The sequence below is a fragment of the Phocoena sinus genome, chromosome 4 (genome assembly GCF_008692025.1).
Source record: "Phocoena sinus isolate mPhoSin1 chromosome 4, mPhoSin1.pri, whole genome shotgun sequence".
Taxonomy (NCBI): Eukaryota; Metazoa; Chordata; class Mammalia; order Artiodactyla; family Phocoenidae; genus Phocoena; species Phocoena sinus.
The window spans coordinates 35760715-35786202 of NC_045766.1; the positions used below are offsets into that span (position 1 = coordinate 35760715).

A 25488-nucleotide genomic window follows, 5' to 3' on the forward strand; every position below is an offset into this window, starting at 1 on the left:
CCAAACTCGACCTTTTGGTATTGCTTGGCCTCACTGTGCCTCGGGCACAGGGACTTGTGTTTGGTAACAAAAGCAGTCAGAAGCCCACTCAGACTCAGGGGAAGGGAAACAGACCCCACCTCTCAATGAAAGGAATGTCAAAGAATTTTGAGGGCTGTATTTTAAAAATGCCACACATTTAAAATTACCTCTGGTTTTTGTTGTTGTTTTTATTAGATGAGGAAACTAAAGCACGGTGGGGTTAAGTGATTTGCCTAAGATCACAGAGCAGGTGGGTGATGGAGTTAGGATTCAAATCCAGGCAGTCTGACTCCAGAGCAGAGCTCTTAAACAAAACAACCCTGCCTCCTGAGAAAGGCAAGCCAAGGGGAGAGTGAAGCCTGCTCGGCTGAATGAGCATAGACTCCCCTCCCCAGTTCCACCGCAGAGCCCCCTGTTGACACATCCCCAACAATATCAATCTGCGGAGACTGTCCCCAGAGTCTACACTTTCAGGAGTCTGTTGCTATGGATACCATGTTGCCAGAGCTCTTCAATGACTCAAGGGATGGAGGGCAGGGAGAGCAGCTGGAGAGGCTGCAGACACTGGTGTTACAGGTTCCCGATCCCCCAGACTCAGGTGGGACAGATCTGGTGCTTGGTAGCAGCTGTCCTGTGGCCCTTTGATAGTTGTTTCAGGTGGCTCACAGCTTGGTGGTCATGGTTCTAAGACTACCCTGGATACTAATATTAAACAGCTTTTACCTAAATGTGGGAGAGTCCACGTGGTATGATTTGTTGTTCCCTCATCCTTGGCTTGGATTGGCTAACAGCCAAGATGCTCAGAGCTAACTCTTTAAGAAGGGCCTCTTTCCTTCTTTCTCTCCTGCCATTCTCAGAGGCTATAAGACCTCACTATACCTCTATGATTTATAATTTATGGTCTTGCATGGACAGAGAAATTCACTAACTTTCCTGAGTTCTTTACATGTAGCTGACACTGAGGCAGTTCATACAGGAGGTACTGAGGTTGGTTAGGGAGATGCCTGGGGCTTAGGGCATCACCAAATAACTTTGTGGTAGACATCTAAGTGGGCACTGATATCACTGTCCTCTGAGCTAGGACAGAGGTCAGACTGGTTGGTAGGCATGTGGGTAAGTCCCATGCATCTTAACCACAAGGGTCATTAACTGAATTGTCTTTCCATCTTCCAGAGCTAGTTTTCACGTGCAGTGGGCACATACCCCCCGCCCACACACACATCTGGACCCATGCACACATAGGCTCTCACCACTTCCTATCTACTGTTTTTTTTCATTCCAACTTAAGCCTCAGTCTCCTCGATTGTAAGGTGATTCTTATGCTTCCACCCATCATAAGTATTGAGAGGGTCAGTTACTGAATCAGTTATGGTAGGCTGCAGAAATGAAAGCATGTTTAACATATGTGGTTCACTGACATTCGAAAAACCTCCTTCTCCCAAAGGATTATAAAATAGATTGAAAATATTATTTTAAGGTTTACACAAAAGGAATAATCCTGCCCGTGCTTTGGTATTGTTAAACTTACTTGAGGAAATTCACATTAAAACTTTAAAAACTCAAAAAAAAACCTTTAAAAACTCTAAAGGGACTCTAATTAAGAATGCCTAATGAGCCTCCAGTTGTTTTTTTATAACTCTGAAATGATGATCAAATATAATTTACCAAACTCTGCGGTTCAGAGTTATCATTGTTAAATGAAGCAGAAGTCCAAAGTTTGCAGAAGGAATAGCACCATAAAACTTCAGTGTTACCGAGTCGTTGGGGGTTGTTTTTAAAATTTCCATGTTCCAGGATATCACAAATAGTGGCCGCCTTAGCTCTTCCTTAGGAAACTTAGAGATACCCTTTCATCCCCAGCCGGCTCAATTACAGCTTTGCGGCAGGATAAGGTTAAGGGGATGGGGGAGGACAGGAAAGAGGAGGGAGGCGGAAACAGAAAAATCAATTCAAATTACTTTGATGACAGTGACTTCGAGTCTTCTCTGAAAGACAGACACGAACCTCCAGGATGCTGGCAGCCCGGACCCGGACGGTAGGGAGTCAGATCTCGGAAGAGGACCCCAAGTTAAGGAAACTATCTGGGCTTCCCATAGAGAGCAAAGACAAATCTCCCAAGAAAGCTTCAGAAAGTGGGAAAGACAGCAGCCTCAGCCCCTCGGGGCAAACCCAACTCAGGGCTCGGCAACTGGCTCTGGTGCGGGAAGTGGAGGTGAACTGGTACCTAAAACTCTGGGAGCTGTCCAGTGAGCACACCACTGCCTACACCACCGGCATGCCTCACAGGTAAGCCTTGCCCCTCCCCGTACTGGCTTTATGAGACCCTGTTTGGACGTGCTCTCCAGAGTGGATGCTTAGATTTCTTTTCCCGTGCTGCTGGAGATTTAACAACTCTAACTGCCTTACAGATGATTGACATTTCAGAATGTGTAACTACAAAGAGCAGGAACTTGGTGAAAATGGCAAATAATACTCCCTGTATTGTTATTCAGAAAACACCCTTGTAAGGAGGCAGTAGACACTCAAGAGCTGAGAGGAAGAAGGAGTATGGCATTAAGATTTGTCTTAAGTAACAATCAGAGGAGTTCAAAGATTGTGTGAAAATGCCCCCTTCCAAAGCAACAACAAATTCTTTGCAATCTTTCTCTACTTCCTTTACCTTAAGACCTTGGCGATGAGGAAGGGAAATGTGTTTTGCCTCTTTGAAAAGTGTACAGTTGAATAGTGTGAACTTGTTGAATGAGAGCTCAGCGTGCAATGGGGGTACGGAGGAGAACACATTGAACACCAACCTGGGGATCTGGGCCCCCTGTCTAAGACAGAGAGCATCAGGAGAAAAAGGTACTTTTTTAAAAAAAGAGGTCAACGTAAGACAAATCCCTGTAGATTTTCTCTCTGTCCTTTTCTCAGCCTCAGCTTCAAATAATGCAGAGGAGGAATAATTTCACAAATCCCAATCTTATAAGGCAAAATGTATGGAGTAAAAGTGTCTGGAGTCCTGAAATTTAAGAATACTTATTCGCTGTAACTGTTACTTTCAATGAAATGGTCAAAGAGTGGAAAACTTCTTTTGTAGAGACTGGTAGCATAGAAATTCTGGAATGTATTCTGTTTATCAAAGCATCCCAGTTTGCTCTGAGCTGCCCCATTTTTATATTTCTAATTCTAAAAAGATATTATAGGAAAACATTTAGCAATTGAATTAACTGATGCATATAAATTAAAAATTTGTTGGACCACAAACTTCAAAACACCTGAACTTTCATTTTTCAAACCTTTCCAAGGCAGGAATAAAATAGATATTTCTAAATCTAAGCCACTATTTAAAAATCAGCATTTAAAAAGTAGAAGAGGATAAAGTGTCTGGAAGTGTTTGGTGAAACACATTTAGTATTTATGGCTGAAGTGATTTGTCTGAAGCTCCTGTAAGCTGCTGTGCCTACATTTGGGATATAATAGAGGAAGGAGCAAGAACATTCTCAGTCAAAGAAAGCATGAATGAGTTTGTCCGTGTTGGGAATGTACCTCATATCTATAAAGCTTAAACCTTAAAGCCATTATTAAAGAACTTCTGGAAAAAGAGTTAGATGGCAAAGGAAAGTCTCGATAATGTTTTCCTTCCTTAACATAGTCTTTTACTTACTCCAGACCAGAAACTTTCCGTAAAGGAGTCTAACACAGAACTATAAAATTCCTACACTATTACATTGGAATAACATTTATCAGCTCAGAGGTGAATATAAATTAAGGTAATCGGTTTGAGCCAGCAACTTTTGGGAAAAGGAAAACAAACTCCCTTCTTTTCTGCTTTACTCAGACAATAACAATTTGTCATTATTCAGGAGAGATGATCCGGATGTGATTGTTTCCATGGTAACAATGGACATATTATTAATTATTGATTCACAATAGCCTTGTGAGTCCCTTGTCTAGTGACTGTGTTAAAGAACAGTGAAACTCATGTCTATCTTACATCATCAAACATGAAAAATGTCTCCTCCCCCTTTATTTTTATAGCATGACGTTTCCAGGAGGAAACTAGTGTGTGCAGATGGCACTAATCCCATTTATAAATTAGATTTATTGCAGAGCTCAATGTGTGTATAATTCAGAAAAAGGCAGTTTTACTTACCGCCAGCTCCTTTCCATTTTACACCCCAATGTTAGAACTACTGCCTCAGCTGAGTTCTTGAGGTTAGTGGGGCAATGACAATGAGCCGTGGTGCAGTCCCTTCAAATTGTAATGTAAGCATTAGAACGTGCAGTTCCCCAGGCCACCTGTTTTTCTTTCATTTATAGAGGTTGCCTGTGAAGAAGTTACAGAAAGTTTTTCTGGACTGCCAATTGTCCTTTCTTCCAACAGCACAGCCCAAGAGTGATATCTCCATTAGAGACCTGTAGGTAGAAGATAAATATGATTAATATAAAATATAAACAAACATATCCATCTGTGAAATTTTACTTAACAGGACAGAATATGAAATGCTTTGAAGAGTCCTTGAAGACATTGCACATTTGCTATGGGCAATAATTCTTTGGGTCTTTGGTTAATGGCCATCAGTAGGGAATTGCTAGAGAGCTGTCACTCCAATTTCTTTTCTGAGAAGATGGAATGAAAATATTTTACAGCAGGTTAATTCTAGTTCATGAGGGATTTGAGGACTGTCTTATGCCCAGATTCAATGGTAACTTATATTTGAAACAAAAGGTATTATTAATTGATTGGAAGAAATTGTTAGAGAAGGGTCCAGTAGTTTTGGTATATTTAAGAAATAAAATTACAGGAATCAGGGCAGACAATGCACATTAGTCTGGTGGTAAGTAGTTCTGACTCCCTTTCTGGGACTGTGTTTGCATATAGGACTATGTATGAAACAATCTAATATAATTGCTTCATACTGACTGGCCATTTTGCATAGTTGTCTGATGACCCAGTGATGCTGATGTATTTATATGATGGCTCATTCCTCTGCATAGCGAGGGAGGGTAGTGCAGGGGCCAGAGTCCTGGAGTTGGAGGCAAAGGGCTAGCATTTACTTCCTGTGTAACTGTGGATGTGATTTTTAAAAAATTTATTTGTTGTTTTTATTTATAAATTTATTTATTATTTTTGGCTGCATTGGGTCTTCACTGCTGCACACGGGCTTTCTCTAGTTGCAGCGAGCGGGGTCTACTCTTCGTTGCGGTGCGCGGTCTTCTTATTGCAGTGGCTTCTCTTGTTGCTGAGCCCGGGCTCTAGGCGCGTGGGCTCAGTAGTTGTGGCACGTGGGCTCTAGAGCACAGGCTCAGTAGTTGTGGCGCACGGGCTTAGTTGCTCTGCAGCATGTGGGATCTTCCCAGACCAGGGCTCGAACCCGTGTCCCCTGCATTGGCAGGTGGATTCTTAACCACTGCACTACAGGGAAGCCCTGTTGTTCTTAAATAACATTTTTTTTTATTTTACAAAAGTAACGTCTGAACTTGGTAGGAAGTTTTAAAAACAGAAACATAAAAAGAAAGGGTAACCACTGGTAACATTTTGGTGTGCTTTCACCTAGCCTTTTGAATTGGAATCATACTATATTTTTTCACTTAATAGTATGACAGCCTATTTTGTTATCTTAAAAACCATTTAAAATTTTCTAAGGACTATATATTATGGCTGTATTATTGCTTAGCCATTCTTATTTTACTATTTATCATTATCATAAATAATATTATAATAAACATCTTTATATCAGACTTTAAAAAATCATATCTCTGATTATTTTCTTAGGCTCTATTTCTAGAATTGGAATTAATGGGAAATATTACATATATAATATTACCTATACATATATAAACTTGTATATATTTATTCTTAATGCAATTGCTTTCTGAAAATATTTTTGCAGTGTACATTCCCTCTGGTAATGTACTTATCTCATTGTTTTTTCTATACTAGATAGTGTTTATTTGGAACCTATAGGTTGAGTTTTATAGTTTAACAAATTGTTAGGTAGGTTAATTAACTTTCCTGAGTTTCAGTTTCTTCGACTGCAAAAGAGGGCTAATAGCATTATAAAGGACTGTTGTAAAAATTAAATGAGATAATGTAGAAATGATTTGAAAAGTAATGTATTTTGCTTTCAAACTCTTTGAAGTAAGGGTCAAGATGAGTCCCCATGTTGTGTATGGTGTATTTAAGGCTTTCGAAGATAATTAAGGGTGACTCAACATATCTAGCAAAAATGTGCACTTCACCTAGAACCTGACTGCCGAGGATCCTATTGTGCTCAATTAAAATTTATGAGCGACCACTGTGTGTTCTTACAGAGGCTTTTTAGGAATTCATACGATCACCAGCCTCCTGGAGAAAAGTGACTTACAGATCGAATAGAAAGAGCTTTTAAATACTATCAGAATTAACATTCCAAACCAGAACTGACTGAACTTATTTATTTGAACTGACTGGACATTTAGTCGGACAAGGCAACATATGAATGAATGTTGAGATATAGCATTTCAATAGTGATTTCTACCATCTTAATAAATGTTTATTAGTTGGAGAGTAGTTACAGTGAGTAGTTATATTTCTAATATTTCCTCTCTGCTGTCAAAGCTCCCTGACTTCTTAGAAGTTATTAACTTTTGTGCGCTTCCAGAGGATCAGACATGGTCCTACGGAAAGACAGGCAGTTCTCCCAGGTGAGTTTTGGTGGACTCAGTTCCTGCCAGCAGGGCAGCAGGTGATCCATGAGCATAGCAACCTCTGGCTTGGGTTTATGCAGGAAGATCTGGCTGTTGAGAATCAAGCCTGCGGTCAGGGAATGAACACTGAAGAGCTGTTGATTGAACATCCTTTCTGTACAAAGACCTGTAGGTGACACAAAGGTGAATTAATTAAGAATTCTGCCCTCAAGTTAGGTGCAGCTTAGGGGAGATGAGACATGTATGTAAATAAGAAGTGCTACATAAAAGAATCATAACAGAGCTCGGAGGAAGGAGTGAGTGCTCCCAGCTGCAATGATTAGATCTGGAACCGCAAGATGCACAGGACTTGAGCAAGAGGAGATGGGGGCCGGGGAAGGCAACCCATGTGGGGAAGAGTGTGAGCAAAGGCACAGACGTTTGAAAGTATGGAATGGGAATGGAGAGCTGCTTCTATTCACAAGGCTCCTGCAAGCATCCTGGAAGTGTTCTCAGAGGCTGGAGCTGGGAGCATGGCCAGGAGAATGAGAAGAGAGGAGACCATTTCAGAGACTTGGGAGTTGGGCAGAGACCAAGTGTAAAGGAGAGGTGGAGCATGGAGGCTACTCTCAAGAAGATACAGTGGAGGTGGGGAGGGAGGATGATAGTTGAAGTCTGAAGCAGGGTCGGGGAGAAGTATGCAGGAGAAAGCAGATGTGTAGAAGTTTGTGAGCAGATTGGAGGAATCCAGGGGATAGAGAAAGTATGTAATGCAAGTAGTGAAGCAAAGTCCCTAAAGAGGAAGAAAATGGATTTAAGGGCACCAAATGCAGGTGCTGGCTTTGGCAAAGGGAAGTGTTGGTGGAATCCGGTGATGAAGAACACACTTCTGTAGTCCTGTAGTCTGCAGGCTGCACCCCAGTGGCACCACCTGCCAGATGGAGACTCTGGGCCTGACAGAGGCAGCTGACTTGGGGATTAAGGTCATAGATCCTGGAGCCAGGTTGTTGGGTTCAAGCCCTGCCTCTGGCACATAGTAAGTGTATTATTATACAAAAGTTCTAAGCATAATCCCTGCCCTTGTTATTATCATAAAACTATTATTGGATCTATCAAAATTAGGGATGCCTCCACTTTCTGCAGTCTACTGACTCTACTCTGGTTCTGTAAATGGGTATAAGAATATCAAGCTCAGAAGACTAGTTTTAAATGATGTTTAAAACTAGACATGTTTTAAATGATGTAAAACATATGCTGTAGATTGGACACGTGATCAATTTTGGTCCCCTTGTCACTTCCTCTTCCCCCTCCTCTATCGACCTACAACATGGTGAACAGCACCAGTAAAATGATGTCAGGAACCAGACAAAGATGTCACAAAGAAAGAAAACTACAGGCCAATATCACTGATGAACATAGATGCAAAAATCCTCAACAAAGTACTAGCGAACAGAATCCAACAGCACATTAAAAGGATCATACACTATGATCAAGTGGCGTTTATCCCAGGAATGCAAGGATTCTTCAATATATGCAAATCAATCAACATGATACACCATATTAACAAATTGAAGGAGAAAAACCATATGATCATCTCAATAGATGCAGAGAAAGCTTTTGACAAAATTCAACACCGATGTATGATAAAAACCCTGCAGAAAGTAGGCATAGAGGGAACTTTCCTCAACACAATAAAGGCCATATATGACAAACCCACAGCCAACATTGTCCTCAATGGTGAAAAACTGAAACCATTTCCACTAAGATCAGGAACAAGACAAGGTTTCCCACTCTCACCATTATTATTCAACATAGTCTTGGAAGTTTTAGCCACAGCAATTAGAGAAGAAAAAGAAATAAAAGGAATCCAAATCGGAAAACAAGAAGTAAAGCTGTCACTGTTTGCAGATGACATGATACTATATATGGAGAATCCTAAAGATGCTACCAGAAAACTACTAGAGCTAATCAATGAATTTGGTAAAGTAGCAGGATACAAAATTAATGCACAGAAATCTCTTTCATTCCTATACACTAATGATGAAAAATCTGAAAGTGAAATTAAGAAAACACTCCCATTTACCATTGCAACAAAAAGAATAAAATATCTAGGAATAAACCTACCTAAGGAGACAAAAGACCTGTATGCAGAAAATTATAAGACACTGATGAAAGAAATTAAAGATGATACAAATAGATGGAGAGACATACCATGTTCTTGGATTGGACGAATCAACATTGTGAAAATGACTCTACTACCCAAAGCAATCTACAGATTCAATGCAATCCCTATCAGACTACCACTGGCATTTTTCACAGAACTAGAGCAAAAAATTTTACAAAAGACCCCGAATAGCCAAAGCAATCTTGAGAAAGAAAAACGGAGCTGGAGGAATCAGGCTCCCTGACTTCAGACTATACTACAAAGCTACAGTAATCAAGACAGTATGGTACTGGCACAAAAACAGAAATATAGATCAATGGAACAGGATAGAAAGCCCAGAGATAAACCCATGCATGTATGGTCACCTTATCTTTGATAAAGGAGGCAAGTATATACATTGGAGAACAGACAGCCTCTTCAATAAGTGGTGCTGGGAAAACTGGACAGCTACATGTAAAAGAATGAAATTAGAACCTTCCTAACACCATACACAAAAATAAACTCAAAATGGATTAAAGACCTAACTGTAAGGCCAGACACCATCAAACTCTTAGAGGAAAACATAGGCAGAACACTCTTTGACATAAATCACAGCAAGATCCTTTTTGACCCACCTCCTAGAGAAATGGAAATAAAAACAAAAATAAACAAATGGGACCTAATGAAACTTCAAAGCTTTTGCACAGCAAAGGAAACCATAAACAAGATAAAAAGACAACCCTCAGAATGGGAGAAAATATTTGCAAATGAAGCAACTGACAAAGGATTAATCTCCAAAATATACAAGCAGCTCAATATCAAAAAAACAAACAACCCAATCTAAAAATGGGCAGAAGACCTAAATAGACATTTCTCCAAAGAAGATATACAGATTGCCAACAAACACATGAAAGAATGCTCAACATCATTAATCATTAGACAAATGCAAATCAAAACTACAAGAGATATCATCTCACACTGGTCAGAATGGCCATCAGCAAAAAATCTAGAAACAATAAATGCTGGTGAGGGTGTGGAGAAAAGGGAACCCTCTTGCACTGTTGGTGGGAATGTAAATTGATACAGCCACTATGGGAACAGTATGTATGGAGGTTCCTTAAAAAACCAAAAATAGAACTACCATATGACCCAGCAATCCCACTACTGGGCATATACCCTGAGAAAACCATAATTTAAAAAGAGTCATGTACCAAAATGTTCATTGCAGCTCTATTTACAACAGCCAGGACATGGAAGCAACCTAAGTGTCCATTGACAGATGGATGGATAAAGAAGATGTGGCACATATATACAATGGAATATTACTTAGCCATAAAAAGGTACAAAACTGAGTTATTTGTTGTGAGGTGGATGGACCTAGAGACTGTCAGAGTGAAGTAAGTCAGAAAAGGATAAACAAATACCATATGCTAACACATATATATGGAATCTACAAAAAAAAAAGAAAATGGTCAGAAGAACCTAGGGGCAAGACGAGAATAAAGATGCAGACCTACTAGAGAATGAAGATACGGGATGGGGGGGAAAGGTAAGCTGGGACAAAGTGAGAAAGTGGCATGGACATATATACACTACCAAACATAAAATCGATAGCTAGTGGGAAGCAGCCGCATAGCACAGGGAGATCAGCTCGGTGCTTTGTGACCACCTAGAAGGGTGGGATAGGGAGTGTGGGAGAGAGGGAGATGCAAGAGGGAAGAGATATGGGGACATATGTATATGTATAATTGATTCACTTTGTTATAAAGCAGAAACTGATACACCATTATAAAGCAATTATACTCTAATAAAGATGTTAAAAAATGATATCAGGGATGACAGAGTGATGGAAATAGGCTACAATGGAATAACTCTAAATTTTTAAACCAATATTTTTTTCTTAGAAAACACTCTTGATTAGATTTTTTTCTTATTAAAGAGAAAGCTCTTCTTTTTTTAAAAAGATGATATATATTTCTTAGAGCAGGCACACTTTCTTTAAGTCTATAACTCTTGGAATATCTATATGAGAAATTACATAGAAGTATCTTTCCAGAGATATTAGAATATGAGGACATTGTTGGGTAGTTTACTGTGATTTTAGACATATGCTAGAAAGAATGCTTCCTAGCTCGTTGTCCTGTTGTTTTGAATATTAGCGTAAATCAGTCTGCTGAACGATTGGATGAGGAATGAGAGGGTGAACCTGAATAGGACAGGGATTAGGTAGCCAGAGCAAGTTCCTAGCATCCCAGCAGCAGCCTCTAGGGAGACGTGGGTCCTTAATGGTGACGATGATGTCCTGTGACTTAAGGACCATAAGGCTGTACTTGCCGTGTGCAGCTGTACCTCCAGGGTGGTGAGTCAGAAGCAGACATACCTGGGCAGGCACACCCACCCTCACCGTAGGGACTTGCTTCAGTCTGCATCTCTGTGATTGCTATTTGGGTTGTCTGGAGAAAATTGACCCAGTTTCTCACTGTTACATTCCTATGTTGGGCCATGTTGCTGCGTGTCCATTTCCTTCAGAAGAATTGCAGACACGTTGAAGGCACTGTCTATGTCTTGGTCCTCTGACTTGCTGTCAGGGTTCTCTCCTAACTGGATGTTAGTGGATTATATAGAGCACAGCAGCTGCAGTTCCTCTTCCCCTGGTATCCTCTGCCTTTCCAGAGGACAGGCTCGTGCAATGGCAGTAGCATTGGTTGAGGGGTTTGGAGACATGATTTGAATCCCATTTTGCTCCGTGACCATAGTTAGGTTTTAAAAGTTCTCCAGAACCACTGCCCCCTCTGTAAAATAGAAGACTAGGCAAGATGATCTCTTTGGGCTCTTTCCAGCTCTGAGAATACATGGTATAATGATATCATAATCCAGAGCGAAGGAGCAGAGTTTGATTTTCTGCTCACTGACCTTTATAGGGACTGTGCAGTTGTGTTAACTCTGAAAGAAAAAGGAAATGAGTTGATGCTTCGTTCTGAAGTTCTAAGAGCAGTAGAAAATTCTCTTTGATATTTAGAGTATATCATTTTAGTAATTGGTTGACCACTGCCAGATATGTTTGATTTTTTAGAAAATAAATTATTTAATAAATTCTTTAATAGAAGGAGAGTCACACAAACACCTTCAATTTGTAATGTCCCTGCTTATGAAATGTTTTCACCTTATCTCGTGTGCCTTCTCGCAACATAAATCACATGTTCTTATTTCCTACTTTCTGATGGGAGAACGTGCCTCATGAAGGTGGCCTGTCTGATCGTCCAGGCCTAGACCTTGGGTCTCCTGGTACCTCAGCCAGGGCTCTTTACTTGCTTTCAGTGTTTCCAAAACTATGGCACACTAGTTGTACCTGAGATGATGTTGGGGGACATGTGGACATTAAATCTCTCAGTGGTTTTATATTTGTTTTCATGAGCATTAGGAAAAAATGTATAACTTACACCTTAAACTTATGAATTCATGGTTATCGTGTCAGGGGACAAAGCTAAGATTTAAAGTGAGTCAGTTTAAAGGAAAATATTCAGTAAATATGAGTAGAGGTGGAACTCAGATCTGACAAAATCCTGAAGATGGTTCACAGAAGACTATTTAGTTCATCTCCTTCATATTTATCAAGCACCTATAGAGCATCATGCCATCTGCCCAGGGCTTCTTATATTCATTCTATTTAATCCATACAACAGCCCCATGGACTTGTTACAACCCACATCCTCTCTGATGAAGAACATGGCTCTGCTTATTCACTTTCTGTCTATTGCTGCTTAATTTTTTCTTCTCTTCCCATCAAGAGACTAAAAGATTCCCTGGGCTGCCTCTCTGAGAATAGGCTCAAGTATATTCCAGGTTACCTCTTTGAGCCATTGCTATTTTACTCCATGTCCAAGGTCAGCCTTTCTAGTTCTGTCTCTGTATATTGAATATTCTTCTCCTGGGGTGGGGTGACATCATGCTGTGATTTTAAAATTTAGCGTTAGTTATTTAGCTTTATTTTATACAGCTTAGGTATATTTTATATAGCTTGGTTTATTAATTTTTTACATTCACCCTTCAGCTTGTTGTGTACTTCTGGTGTTAGTCAACGAGAGACATTGTACATCTTGCTTTCTGTATAAGCCTCTGGGGCTATATAACCTGGGGGCAGATCAGCACGAGCTCTGATGTCAGGCCAGCCCAGTTCTGAACTCTGACTCCACTGTGCACTACCCACCACTATCTATGTGACTTTGGACCTCAGTCTCCTTACTTGTAAAATGGGAATAACAATATTAGACATTCATAGAGTTGGGAATATTAAATGAGATATCTATCAAAGGTTTAGCACAGTGCTGAGTGCATAGAAAGGACCCTTCAGCAAATGCTATTATCACTGTTCCCCTTTGGAGTGCCATCAGCCTTCATCTGTTACTTTACTTCCACGGTCTTTCTTTCTCTGGATTCCTTCCGTGTGCTTCCTAAGCCTGGGAAGATTCCTGGACTCTAAGAGAAAGGTCTTGACATGCTGCTTCCCTCCTTGCTTCACTTATAACCCTGTTCTTCTAAGTTTTACATTTATGCCCTCATTTAAAATCCTTTTTGATTAGCAAGGACCAAATGTCTGTCTGACATGTCCTCTCTCCATGTGGAGAGGATCAGTCCATTGTCTTTGGAATAGAGAGGCCTGGGTTTAAAGTATGGCTCTGTTGCTGGTTAGCTGTGTGGATTTCAGCAAATCGTGTAGCATCACTGAGCCTCAGTTTGTTCATCTCTATGGTGGAAATAGAAACATCTGCATTCTCTATCTTCTAGGATTTTAAAGGTTAGATCCAATAGTATGTGTGAAAATCCTTGGTATGCTATAAACCACTATCTATATATAAATAATCTATATATCTATATCTATATAAACCATAACCACTATATGTTTGCTACTTTATTATTTTTATTTTCTTCTGCCCTGAGACGTTGGCTCTGATTCAGTCTAGAACATGGCTTGAGAGCATGGTTACCCCTAATCTGCTTCTCTAGTAAACACAAGGGTAGATACAGCCACACTTCTCTCCCAGACCGTGGGCAGGGTTTCTTGGGTACACTGCAAAGACCATAACACCTGCCTTCCTTTCCTAATATCAGCAACTGCTTACTGAATACCTATTATAGACCCAGCCCTTTCCTTATATTATTCAATTTAATCCTTTCTAATAATCCGTGGTGTGGCTATTTTTTATCATCTCCACTTCATGGGAGGAAACTGAAACTTAGAAAAGATCCTCCCCATGGTCAGATTCGAGTAAGCAATAGAAATAGCACTTGAACCTGGATAGTGGGCTGCAGATGTTACCTCTTAACCCCACAGAATATTTCCTCCCCAAGTTTGGGTTAATTGTGGATGGCTACTGAGATGTTACTTTAGTAATTTTTCCTTCTACTTTCCATCACAGTACAAGGTTCTTTACTGGAACACAGTAAGGAATAACAGCTTCCCTCTTCCTGCTTAAGGTCCTTGCCTTTGCCCTGAAGGGCTGGGAGATGTCAGGCAGCAGCTCAGATGGGGAGGAAGTCACTCAGGTGGAGAGCAAAGCTCTGTGCAATAGAGTGGATTATGGATTTCAATATTTCTTCAGGCTTCTCTCCATCAAAAGAGCTATGTAAGAACAGAGGCCCAGGAGCCCCCCAAGCGGCATCCTCTATTAGATGAATTTTATTAGATGAATTTAACTCAATTTCAGATCTTAGGTTTGAGTCAGACTTTGGCCATCTCCCCTCACACAAGCTCTAAGAGGATGCAAAGGTTACACAGCAGCAGCTGCCCCGGCCTTTCCAATATTAGATTATGGTTGTCGCTAAATGGCATGTGCTAACGTTCTGCCAGAGATTTTCACTGTTGTATTTTGTGCTTTTGCTTTGCGGGAGGAGGAAGCCTCATAGTTCTGAGGAGCACTTGCTCCCACTTCTCTGGAAAGGACAGTTGAAACAATGTTTCCTTTCCCCAACAGCCTTTCTAGCGACCAGAGATACCATCAGGTGTCAGTCTTACAGTTTTGGAGGAAAATCTCCATTCCAAGGCAAGACAAATTGGGAGTTTTTTGTGCATTGGCACACACATTGCAACCTAATCACAAACAAAGACTTGCCAAATATTTCTTCAGTCATCAGGAAATTAAACTGGGCTCCAGACCAGATATTTGGTTCTGGTTTCCAATCCAGAAAGAGCTTATTAAGGTTAGGCTGTGGGTAAATGCCCTTTACAAAATAAAAGTCCATTGATTTTTTAATTAAAGGTAACCCTAGCTGCTAAATCCTGAAACCTCATTGACCTGATATAAGAAAGTTTATTTCCTACTCATGTAAGTCTAGTCAAGGGTAGGAAGTTCCAGTTAGGTGGGATCCAGGCTGATGCAAATTCTGTCATCTTCAGCTTTTGTTTTCTAAGCTGGCTGGTGGCTGAGTATTGACATTGATCCAGCAGACAGGAGAAGAATATGGGGGATCATACGGAAGATCACTGTAAGTGGCAGCTGTGGATAGAAGTCACATTGGCTGGAATCTAGTCACATGACCACACTGAACTGCAAGGGAGGCTGGGAATTGTAGTGCAAATGTGTTCCTAGGAAGAGAGGAAAACAGGCAAGGTGAGCAGCTGGCTGGTCTCTGCCACAGAACCATGGTCAGAGCAGAGTGAAGGAGGTGCTGAGGTAGAGTCTGGCTGCTTCCTGTAACAGGGAGGGGCCAAGGCACTACTTTCCCTTCAACGTTATTCCTCAGGACTGACCCGCCTGACCTGGCCTTTGCCACATGGTGGGTAAATCTCTTTTGGCTTCTCTACTTGGAACTCAATTTCCCGTTTCACTGAGAAGATTGAAAAGATTGATGGCCTTTCAGAAACCTGCAGATGGTGATTTGATATCAGCTTGGCAGGCATTTGGAACACAGCCTTGCTAATGTCAATCCATGGGTGCTCAGCTCCCATTTTGAACCTCTCAGAGTTTTTTTTAAATTACCCTAAGAGTCACATATGGCTGAATGAGCCAGGAGCCTTCCTGCAGTTTCTGTTTTATTCCTACTGCAGGCGGTTGTGAGGTGGAGTTGCCACAGTGCAGCAGGTCACCCCTTCCCATGGTAACAGCCACAGGCTCTGGCTGACAGCTCATGAGGCAGGATAAGGCACATGGAAACAAAGACCAGAGAGCCTTGTTGAGAGCCAAGAGAGCTCACTGATTCAGTCTGTTGTTTCAGAACTGGGCAGGTATGTGTCTTTAAGAGGAGTATCTACGATAGTATGTTCATTCAAACAATGTAATCATTACATATGTTTTTCTATAATGCACTTGCAGGATTCTTGAAGACAGATAAGCCAGTTGCTCTGTTCCCAGCAGCAGGGTGCACCATGGTTTTGAATATAATATTATTAGTAAAACTGCATATCATTTATGATGTTCTGGCATTCCTTCTCCATTTCGCTATTCTCACACAAGATACATGCACATTTTTGTGTGGAAGGGTGAGGAATTTGAGGAACAATTCAAGAGCCGTTTTTTAATCAAGTTTGAAATAGTTCACTTAAAAAAAATCAAAGCCCAAAGTGCATTTTGTAGCTTAATCTTCATATTTAATTTGATTATAGCAGTGAACATTAGGCATGAAACAAGCTGCCCAAAAGGACTGTTGAATTATTCAATTACCTATGGGACTGAGGAGGTGATAGTCAGCATAAACAATTCCACAAGTGGGGTGCATTAGAAAGATCAGCTCTTTCTGTCTCCAAGCTTAGTAAATTGCATTATGTGACTATCCAAACAGCAATTGCTTGTTGAACAAACTATTAAATGCTTAAGTCTGTTTGCAATATTTTAGGTTCCAGATGGTCATTTATATAAAAGAAATGGCAAAAAAATATTAAGTGTAAATGTGTTTTAGAAGTATTTTCAGTTGAATGAATTTCCAATGAAGTCAATATTCAGAATTCAAGGGCACTCTTTCCCTATATACAATATTGAAAGAATTTCTAACAATCAAACTAGAAAATTAAGCAGAAATGCATTCAAGAGGTTTGATCATCTGTTATGTTCATTTCTGGCAATATGGTGATACATGAGGCAGGCTTCTTGCCCTGAATAATCTCAGAGTCTTCTCAGGGAAGACAAGTCTACAATAACATTTGTATCGGTGTGATGTTTGAAGTGTGAATGAAGCGCTATGGAAATAAAGATAAGGAAATAATTAGTTCTACCAGGAGGCGGGGAGACGGAATAGAAATGTCAGGGAAAAATACACTCAAAATGCACCATTTCAACTCAACTTTTATAAGAATATGCAGGAATTTGTGTGTATGTGAACCAGCAAAGAGGCAGGTAGGAAAGGGGCAGCAGAAAGAAGTGTGTAGTCTGTAGCTCAAAAAGAAAGTTGACTCTTTCCTGGGCTAGGAATCAGCTAAGCCACTAAGTTACTAGTAACAGGGAAAAAGTTGGTGAGAATTGTCAAGATAATATTCCTAAATGCAGGAAATAATTCACTGTTAGGCCTCGTTCATTTGACATTGTCAGAGAGTGAAAATCTTCAGTCAAGAGATTTTCTCCAGTACCTGAAGCTTTCTAATTTAACTGTCAAGAATTTATTTTAACTTTTTAAACCTGAATAAGCAACTTGACACCTCTAGTTTATCTCAATAAATGTCAACTATTGTGCTATGTTAAAATGTCTTCAGGGACTTTTAAGGTCTATAGAACTATGTGCCTTGAAAATTAGAGGCCTTGTTTTGCTATTTGATTTTTAAATGTTGGCTTCTATATTTTTCCCCCTCCATGACTTTTTCTGTATCCTTACCTTGCTGTAAATTTTCCTTGTGCCTGTCAGGATGTCTGCCTCTAATAGCCCTTTTCATCAAATTTGCTATCTTTGCTGAGGAATGGGAAATAAGAAAATCTGTCTTGAATTATGATCAAGAAGGAGTGGGTTTATGAATTGAGGTACTCTCCCAGGAGGTTTGAAATGTGGGCTTTGTGATATCTTATTTGTTCATTTGTAGATTCCTGGCGATGTTATATCTAACCAGGTTGCTAAAAAGGTGACCTTTAAAAAAATTCAGTTGTGTTTTTAACATCTTTATTGGAGTATAATTGCTTTACAATGGTGTGTTAGTTTCTGCTTTAAAACAGAGTGAATCAGCTATACATATACATATATCCCCATGTCCCCTCCCTCTGCATCTCCCTCCCACCCTCCCTATCCCACTTCGCTAGGTGGTCACAAAGCACCAAGCTGATCTCCTTGTGCTATGCGGCTGGTTCCCACTAGCTATCTATTTTACATTTGGTAGTGTATATATGGCCATGCCACTCTCTCACTTCATCCCAACTTACCTTTCCCCCTCCTGCATCCTCAAGTCCATTCTCTATGTCTGCGTCTTTATTCCTGTCCTGCTCCTAGGTTCTTCAGAACGTTTTTGGTTTTTTTTTAGATTCCATATATATGTGTGAGGATATGGTATTTGTTTTTCTCCTTCTGCCTTACTTCACTCTGTATGACAGACTCTAGGTCCATCCACCTCACTACAAATAACTCAATTTCGTTTCTTTTTATGGCTGAGTAATATTCCATTGTATATATGTGCCACATCTTCTTTATCCATTCATCTGTCGATGGACACTTAGGTTGCTTCCATGTCCTGGCTATTGTAAATAGAGCTGCAATGAACATTTTGGTACATGACTCTTTTTAAATTATGGTTTTCTCAGGGTATATGCCCAGTAGTGGGATTGCTGGGTCATATGGTAGTTCTATTTTTGGTTTTTTAAGGAACCTCCATACATACTGTTCCCATAGTGGCTGTATCAATTTACATTCCCACCGACAGTGCAAGAGGGTTCACTTTTCTCCACACCCTCACCAGCATTTATTGTTTGTAGATTTATTGATGATGTCCCTTCTGACTGGAGTGAGGTGATACCTCATTGTAGTTTTGATTTGCATTTCTCTAATGATTAGTGATGTTAAGCATCCTTTCATGTGTTTGTTGTCAATCTGTATATCTTCTGTATACCTGTCCATTGGTGAAAGTGGGATGTTAAAATCCCCTACTATGATTGTGTTACTGTCAATTTCCCCTTTTATGGCTGTTGGCATTTGCCTTATGTAATGAAGTGCTCCTATGTTGGGTGCATAAATATTAACAATTGTTATATCTACCTCTTGGATTGATCCCTTGATCATTATGTAGTGTCCTTCTTTGTCTCTTGTAATAGTCTTTATTTTAAAGTCTATTTTGTCTGATATGAGAATTGCTACTCCAGCTTTCTTTTGATTTCCATTTGCATGCATATCTTTTTCCATACCCTCACTTTCAGTGTGTTTGTGTCCCTAGGTCTGAAGTGGGTCTCTTGGAGATAGCATATATATGGGTCTTGTTTTTTTATCCATTCAGCCAGTCTGTGTCTTTTGGTTGGAGCATTTAATCCATTTACGTTTAAAGTAGTGATTGACATGTTTGTTCCTATTACCATTTTCTTAATTGTTTTGGGTTTGTTAATTGTAGGTCTTTTCCTTCTCTTGTGTTTCCTGCCTAGAGAAGTTCCTTTAGCATTTGTTGTAAAGCTGGTTTGGTGGTGCTGAATTCTCTTAGCTTTTGCTTGTTTGTAAAGGTTTTAATTTCTCTGGCGAATCTGAATGAGATCCTTGCTGGGTAGAGTAATCTTGGTTCTAGGTTTTTCCCTTTCATCATTTTAAATATGTCCTGCCACTCCCTTCTGGATTTCAGAGTTTCTGCTGAAAGATCAGCTGTTAACCTTATGGGGATTCCCTTGTGTGTTTTTTGTTGCTTTTCCCTTGCTGCTTTTAATATATATTTTTTGTATTTAATTTTTGATAGTTTGTTTAGTATGTGTCTTGGTGTGTTTCTCCTTGGATTTATCCTGTATGGGACTCTCTTTGCTTCCTGGACTTGATTGACTATTTCCTTTCCCATATTAGGGAAGCTTTCAACTATAATCTCTTCAAATATTTTCTCAGTCCCTTTCTTTTTCTCTTCTTCTGGGACCTCTATAATTCAAATGTTGGTGCATTTAATGTTGTCCCAGAGGTCTCTGAGACTGTCCTCAATTCTTTTCATTCTTTTTTCTTTATTCTGCTCTGCAGTAGTTTATCCACTATTTTATTTTCCAGGTCACTTATCTGTTCTTCTGCCTCAGTTTTTCTGCTATTGATTCCTTCTAGAGAATTTTTAATTTCATTTATTGTGTTGTTCATCATTGTTTGTTTGCTCTTTAATTCTTCTAGATCCTTGTTAAATGTTTCTTGCATTTTGTCTATTCTATTTCCAAGATTTTGGATTATCTTTACTCTCTTACTCTGAATTCTTTTTCAGGTAGACTGCCTATCTCCTCTTCATTTGTTAGGTCTGGTGGGTTTTTACCTTGTTCCTTCATCTGCTGTGTGTTTCTCTGTCTTCTCATTTTGCTTAACTTACTGTGTTTGGGGTTTCCTTTTCATAGGCTGCAGGTTCGTAGTTCCCGTTGTTTTTGGTGTCTGCCCCCAGTGGCTAAGGTTGGTTCAGTGGGTTGTGTAGGCTTCCTTGTGGAGGGGACTGGCGCCTGTGTTCTGGTGGATGAGGCTGGATCTTGTCTTTCTGGTGGGCCAGGACCACATCTCGTGGTGTGTTTTGGGGTGTCTGTGACCTTATTATGATTTTTAGGCAGCCTCTCTGCTAATGGGTGGGGTTGTGTTCCTGTCTTGCTAGTTGTTTGGCATGGGGTGTCTAGCACTGTAGCTTGCTGGTTGTTGAGTGGAGTTGGGTCTTAGCGTTGAGATGGAGATCTCTGGGAGAGCTTTTGCCATTTGATATTACGTGGAGCCGGGAGGTCTCTGGTGGACCAATGTCCTGAACTTGGCTCTCCCACCTCAGAGGCACAGGCCTGACACCTGGCTGGAGCACAAAGACCGTGTCAGCCACACGGCTCAGAAGAAAAGTGAGAATAAAAGAAAGAAAGAAAGAAAAATAAAATAAAATAAAGTTATTAAAATAAAAAATTTTTTAAATTATTAAAATTTTAAAAAACACAAGCAAGAAAGAAGAGAGCAACCAAACCAAAGAAGAAATCCACCAATGATATCAAGCACTAAAAACTATACTAAAAAAAAACAAAAACAAAACTCAGACAAATGGTAAAAGCAAAGCTATAGAGACAAAATCACACAAAGACACATACACATGCACACTCACAAAAAGAGAAAAAGGAAAAAAAAAATATATATAAAAAAAAGAAGAGAGCATCCAAATCAGTAAACGTATCTACCAATGATAATGAACTCTAAATACTAAACTAAGATAAACATAAAACCAGAAACAAATTAGATGCAGAAAGCAAACCCCAAGTGTACAGTTGTTCCCAAAGTCCACTGCCTCAGTTTTGGGATGATTCGTTGTCTATTCAGGTATTCCACAGATGCAGGGTTCAATCTAGTTGATTGTGGAGCTTTAATCCGCTGCTCCTGAGGCTGCTGGGAGAGATTTCCCTTTCTCTTCTTTGTTTGCACAGCTCCCGGGGTTCAGCTTTGGATTTGGCCCCATGTCTGTGTGTAGGTCACTGGAGGGCGTCTGTTCTTCGCCGAGACAGGACAGGGTTAAAGGAGCAGCTGACTCAGGGTCTCCAGCTCACTCTGGTGAGGGGAGGGAGGGGTACTGAGTGCAGGGCGAGCCTGCGGCGGCAGAGACCGGCATGACATTGCACCTGAGGGGCGCCGTGTGTCCTCCCGGGGAAGTTGTCCCTAGATCACGGGACCCTGGCAGTGGCGGGCTGCACAGGCTCCCGGGAGGGGAGGTGTGGGTAGTGAGCTGTGCTTGCACACAGGCTTCTTGGTGGCGGCAGCAGCAGCCTTAGCGTTTTATGCCCGCCTCTGGGGTCTGCGTTGATAGCTGCGGCTTGCGCCCGTCTCTGGAGCTCCTTTAAGCAGCGCTCTTAATCCCTTCTCCTCGCGCACCAGGAAACAGAGGCAAGAAAAAGTCTCTTGCCTCTTGGGCAGCTCCAGAGTTTTTCCCGGACTCCCTCCAAGGTAGCCGTGGTGCACTAACCCCTTCAGGCTGTGTTCACGCCGCCAACCCCAGTCCTCTCCCTACATCCAACCGAAGCCCAAGCCTCGGCTCACAACCCCGCCCGCCCCGGCGGGTGAGCAGACAAGCCTCTCGGGCTGGTGAGTGCCGTTCGGCACCGATCCTCTGTGAGGGAATCTCTCTGCTTTGCCCTCTGGACCCCTGTTGCTGTGCTCTCCTCCGTGGCTCTGAAGCTTCCCCCCCGCCCACCCCCGTCTCCGCCTGCAAAGGGGCTTCCCAGCATGTGGAAACTTTTCCTCCTTTACAGCTCCCTCCCACTGGTGCAGGTCCCGTCCCTATTCTTTTGTCTCTGTTTTTTCTTTTGCCCTACCCAGGTACATGGGGAGTTTCTTGCCTTTTGGGAGGTCTTAGGTCTTCTGCCAGCGTTCAGTAGGTGTTCTGTAGAAGTTGTTCCACGTGTAGATGTATTTCTGATGTATTTGTGGGGAGGAAGGTGATTTCCACGTCTTACTCCTCTTCCATCTTGAAGATCTCCTCAGTTGTGATTTTATTTGAACTAACATTGGAATCTTTGGGAAAATGCCAAAAGCTGTACATGCCTCCAGTTGAAGTTTATCTTGGAATAACCCTTAGAGACTTTAGAAAAGCAAACCATGTAGATGCAATTTTTCAAAATGTTGATGGGACACTTGTGCTCTTAATTGTATAAATTTCCCCAGGTGAAAAGAACGTTCTATCATAAATAAAGTAAGCAAAGTGAAGCTATTCATTTGTCTTCCACGGCAGAAGCACAGGGCAGGTTTTTCAGCAGATTGATTTTCAGCAGGATTGCCTTGGCACTTTAGTCAGTGATGAAACATTTATAATTATGATACAGTGCAATGACATTTCAAGAGGCAAGGTAGTACACGTGGGGCTTCAAAATACATAAACCAGTATAGCGTAGTTAACTCTGAGGAGGTAATATTGTTTTCCCTATTTTTCTGAGGAAGAAACAGAAAACTCAGCACTCACATCACACAGTAGTACATTGTTGGGCAAGGCTTTAAACTCCTGTCTGTCTGGTTTCTAAAGCTCCTGGAAACTTGTACTTTATTCCAGTCCTTACAATAACTGACTTTTAATGTTGCCAATTTACCTGGATGTTTCTTTCCTCATTGGTAAAACAAGAGAATTGAACCAGCTGATTTCTAAGATTTCTTACAGTTTCAGTAGAATCATAGATTTTTTAGATTAACCTTAAGTGCCCAGAAGAAGATGATGAAGAGGTAGATTGGTTCAGACGGAATGATCCCAATAAGACCTCTCAACAATGTGTCATATCACAGCACTGAAACTATACATTTTTAGGCCTTGGTTTGTAGCTGAGGTTTACCTATAGGCCTCCCAGCCTTGTCTCGGACAAGTTCTAGACCCTGAAAGAATAATGTGCAGAAGACAATGGATGAGCCCGTTGGCAGAGCAGGAGCAGTAACTGCAGAGGTGAGGGAGTCTCTGCTGCTTTCAAATCTGCTTTCTGAGTAGATGCTTAAGGAGGGATGGAGGGATTTCTCGCCAGATGAGGAACAAATCAGCTTTATCCAGATAATCTTTCACTTCTCTTTAGGAAGGAGAAAGTGAAGAGGGTAGAGACCCATAGACCCGTATTTAAAGCCATCCCGTCCATTTTGCAGTCATGTAGCCCATAGCATTGAAATCTCCTGAAAATTGTTGCTTGCTTAGTCTGTCCACATCGGATGCATATAGCCAGGCCTGCTGTTCACTGCAACACAAGGGCATCATCCACACAGGCTTCAGTGTCGATGGGCAATCCCTTGAGTTGTGCAATGCAGCAGGTGCTATAACAACAACCACCGTTCATTCTGTGCCAGCTATTCAGATACCATATTCCCTTTAATCTTTGCAAGGCTGTGTTGTAATATGGTGAGGTGTATTTTCCAGAGGAAGAAATGGCACTCAGAAAGTGCCCGCGGTCAATCCACTACTTTGCTGTAGGGGTAGGAATCGAACCCAAGTCTTCCTGCTTTCACAGTCCATGCTCTTTCTACCATACTCCACCCCCAATCCGTGGAAATTCTCCAAGTCAGGCCAAAGCAGACTGGGATAAGGGGGGAACGTGCTCTTAGCATTTTGGAAGCATTGCTTCAGTGATGATTCGACAGCATGTGACCACAATACTATCCTGACCTCAAGCCTTCTGTGGCTCAACATTACTTAAAAAGAGAGTGTGGGGCTTCCCTGGTGGTGCGGTGGTTGAAAGTCCGCCTGCCGATGCAGGGGACACGGGTTCTTGCCCCGGTCTGGGAAGATCCCACATGCCGCGGAGCGGCTGGGCCCGTGAGCCATGGCTGCTGAGCCTGCGCATCCGGAGCCTGTGCTCCATAACCGGAGAGGCCACAACAGTGAGAGGCCCGTGTACTGCAAAAAAAAAAAAAAAAAAAAAGAGAGTGTGAAGCCCATATAATAGGACTAAGGCCTCACCTCCCACCTTGCTTCCTCCTCACCTACCTCTTCTCCAAGGCACTCTGTGTCCCCAGTGGCCATATTTCAAGGCATTTCTGGCCACAGAGTGTACTTTTGCACATTGCAGCCCCATTGGCCACTTCCTTTGCATTAGCCTTAGAACAAAGGCCACGTTTTGTCATCTTTTGGGACACTTGCAGAAAGAGCAAGAGAGTCACACCCAAAGTAGTGAAAGGAGACTTGCTGCAAATACCAAAATTCAAAGATGCTTTCTGGTTGTGGATGTGGGTCAGTGTGGGATAAATGCAGGTGCAGTGAGATACCAAGGGTCAGTCCTGCGCACAAGCCCTGTAGTCAAGGAAGAGACCCGAAGACCTGGTGGCCCTTAAGTATGCTTCTATTTTTCTTAAGACAAGGCTACAATGTGTATCTCTCTGCATATGTTAGCAATATGACAATTACACCTCGGGGAGGGGTTGTTTTTATGTTGTAGTGCAATAGTGTATAATATACCAGCTGCAAGGATAAGGAGAAGAGATAAAGCAGGCTGAGACTGAGGTGGAGGCGCTGTTTTTGGGAGCTGAGGCTGCCTTAACAGGGGCTCTCCATTACTCCCATGCTGTAACCCCATGCACTGAATGTGTGTCCCTTCCCCAGTCCTGCTGGGACGGTTTTATTCTATTCCTAAACACATTTTGGCCTAAAAGGAGGTGAGAGGGATTGTCTAGAAAAGGTCCAATCAATGATAAACAAACTTTCAAGATTAGCCTTCTTGCTTGATTGCAAACCTCTGAAAGAACTCCCTCCACCCTTCCAACCCCTTCCCTTTCCTGCTGCTGTCACTGACGCTGGGTTTCCATGTCTCCTCACTGCTTGCCGGTATTGTAGCTCATAGTGCTCTGCTCTGTAACCTTTACTGGTCTCCCTCCTCCCCTCTACTGTGAGCTTCTCGCAGTAAAGAGCAAAGATAATGTTTTCTTCATTGTGTGGCGTTCATACGACCCACACATCTTTAACTGTGCTCTCACCACATACAACTAGACCTGCAGGGAGCTCTGGCAAAGGTGAAGAGAAGATGGTAATGACAAGAAGAGAAACTCCTCTGATGGTTCCCAGCAGGATTGGAGGCAGACGTTTCAGTCAGGTGACTGCTTTCTGTCACAGCATCACCTGCAGAGCAAAAGGACGTAGTTCC

The 25488-nt window shown here is 41.5% G+C and overlaps 1 protein-coding gene across 2 annotated transcripts in view; it reads left to right on the forward strand.

Moving 5' to 3' along the window:
• Window positions 1-2032: 2032 nt before the first annotated feature.
• The window catches only part of KCNAB1 (potassium voltage-gated channel subfamily A member regulatory beta subunit 1), a 434576-nt gene continuing 411120 nt past the window's right edge, over window positions 2033-25488 (forward strand). For both annotated transcript variants that reach the window (XM_032630069.1, XM_032630072.1), the window contains exon 1: window positions 2033-2307. In XM_032630069.1, the coding sequence (XP_032485960.1) occupies window positions 2033-2307 (275 nt within the window). The remainder of the gene's footprint in view (window positions 2308-25488) is intronic.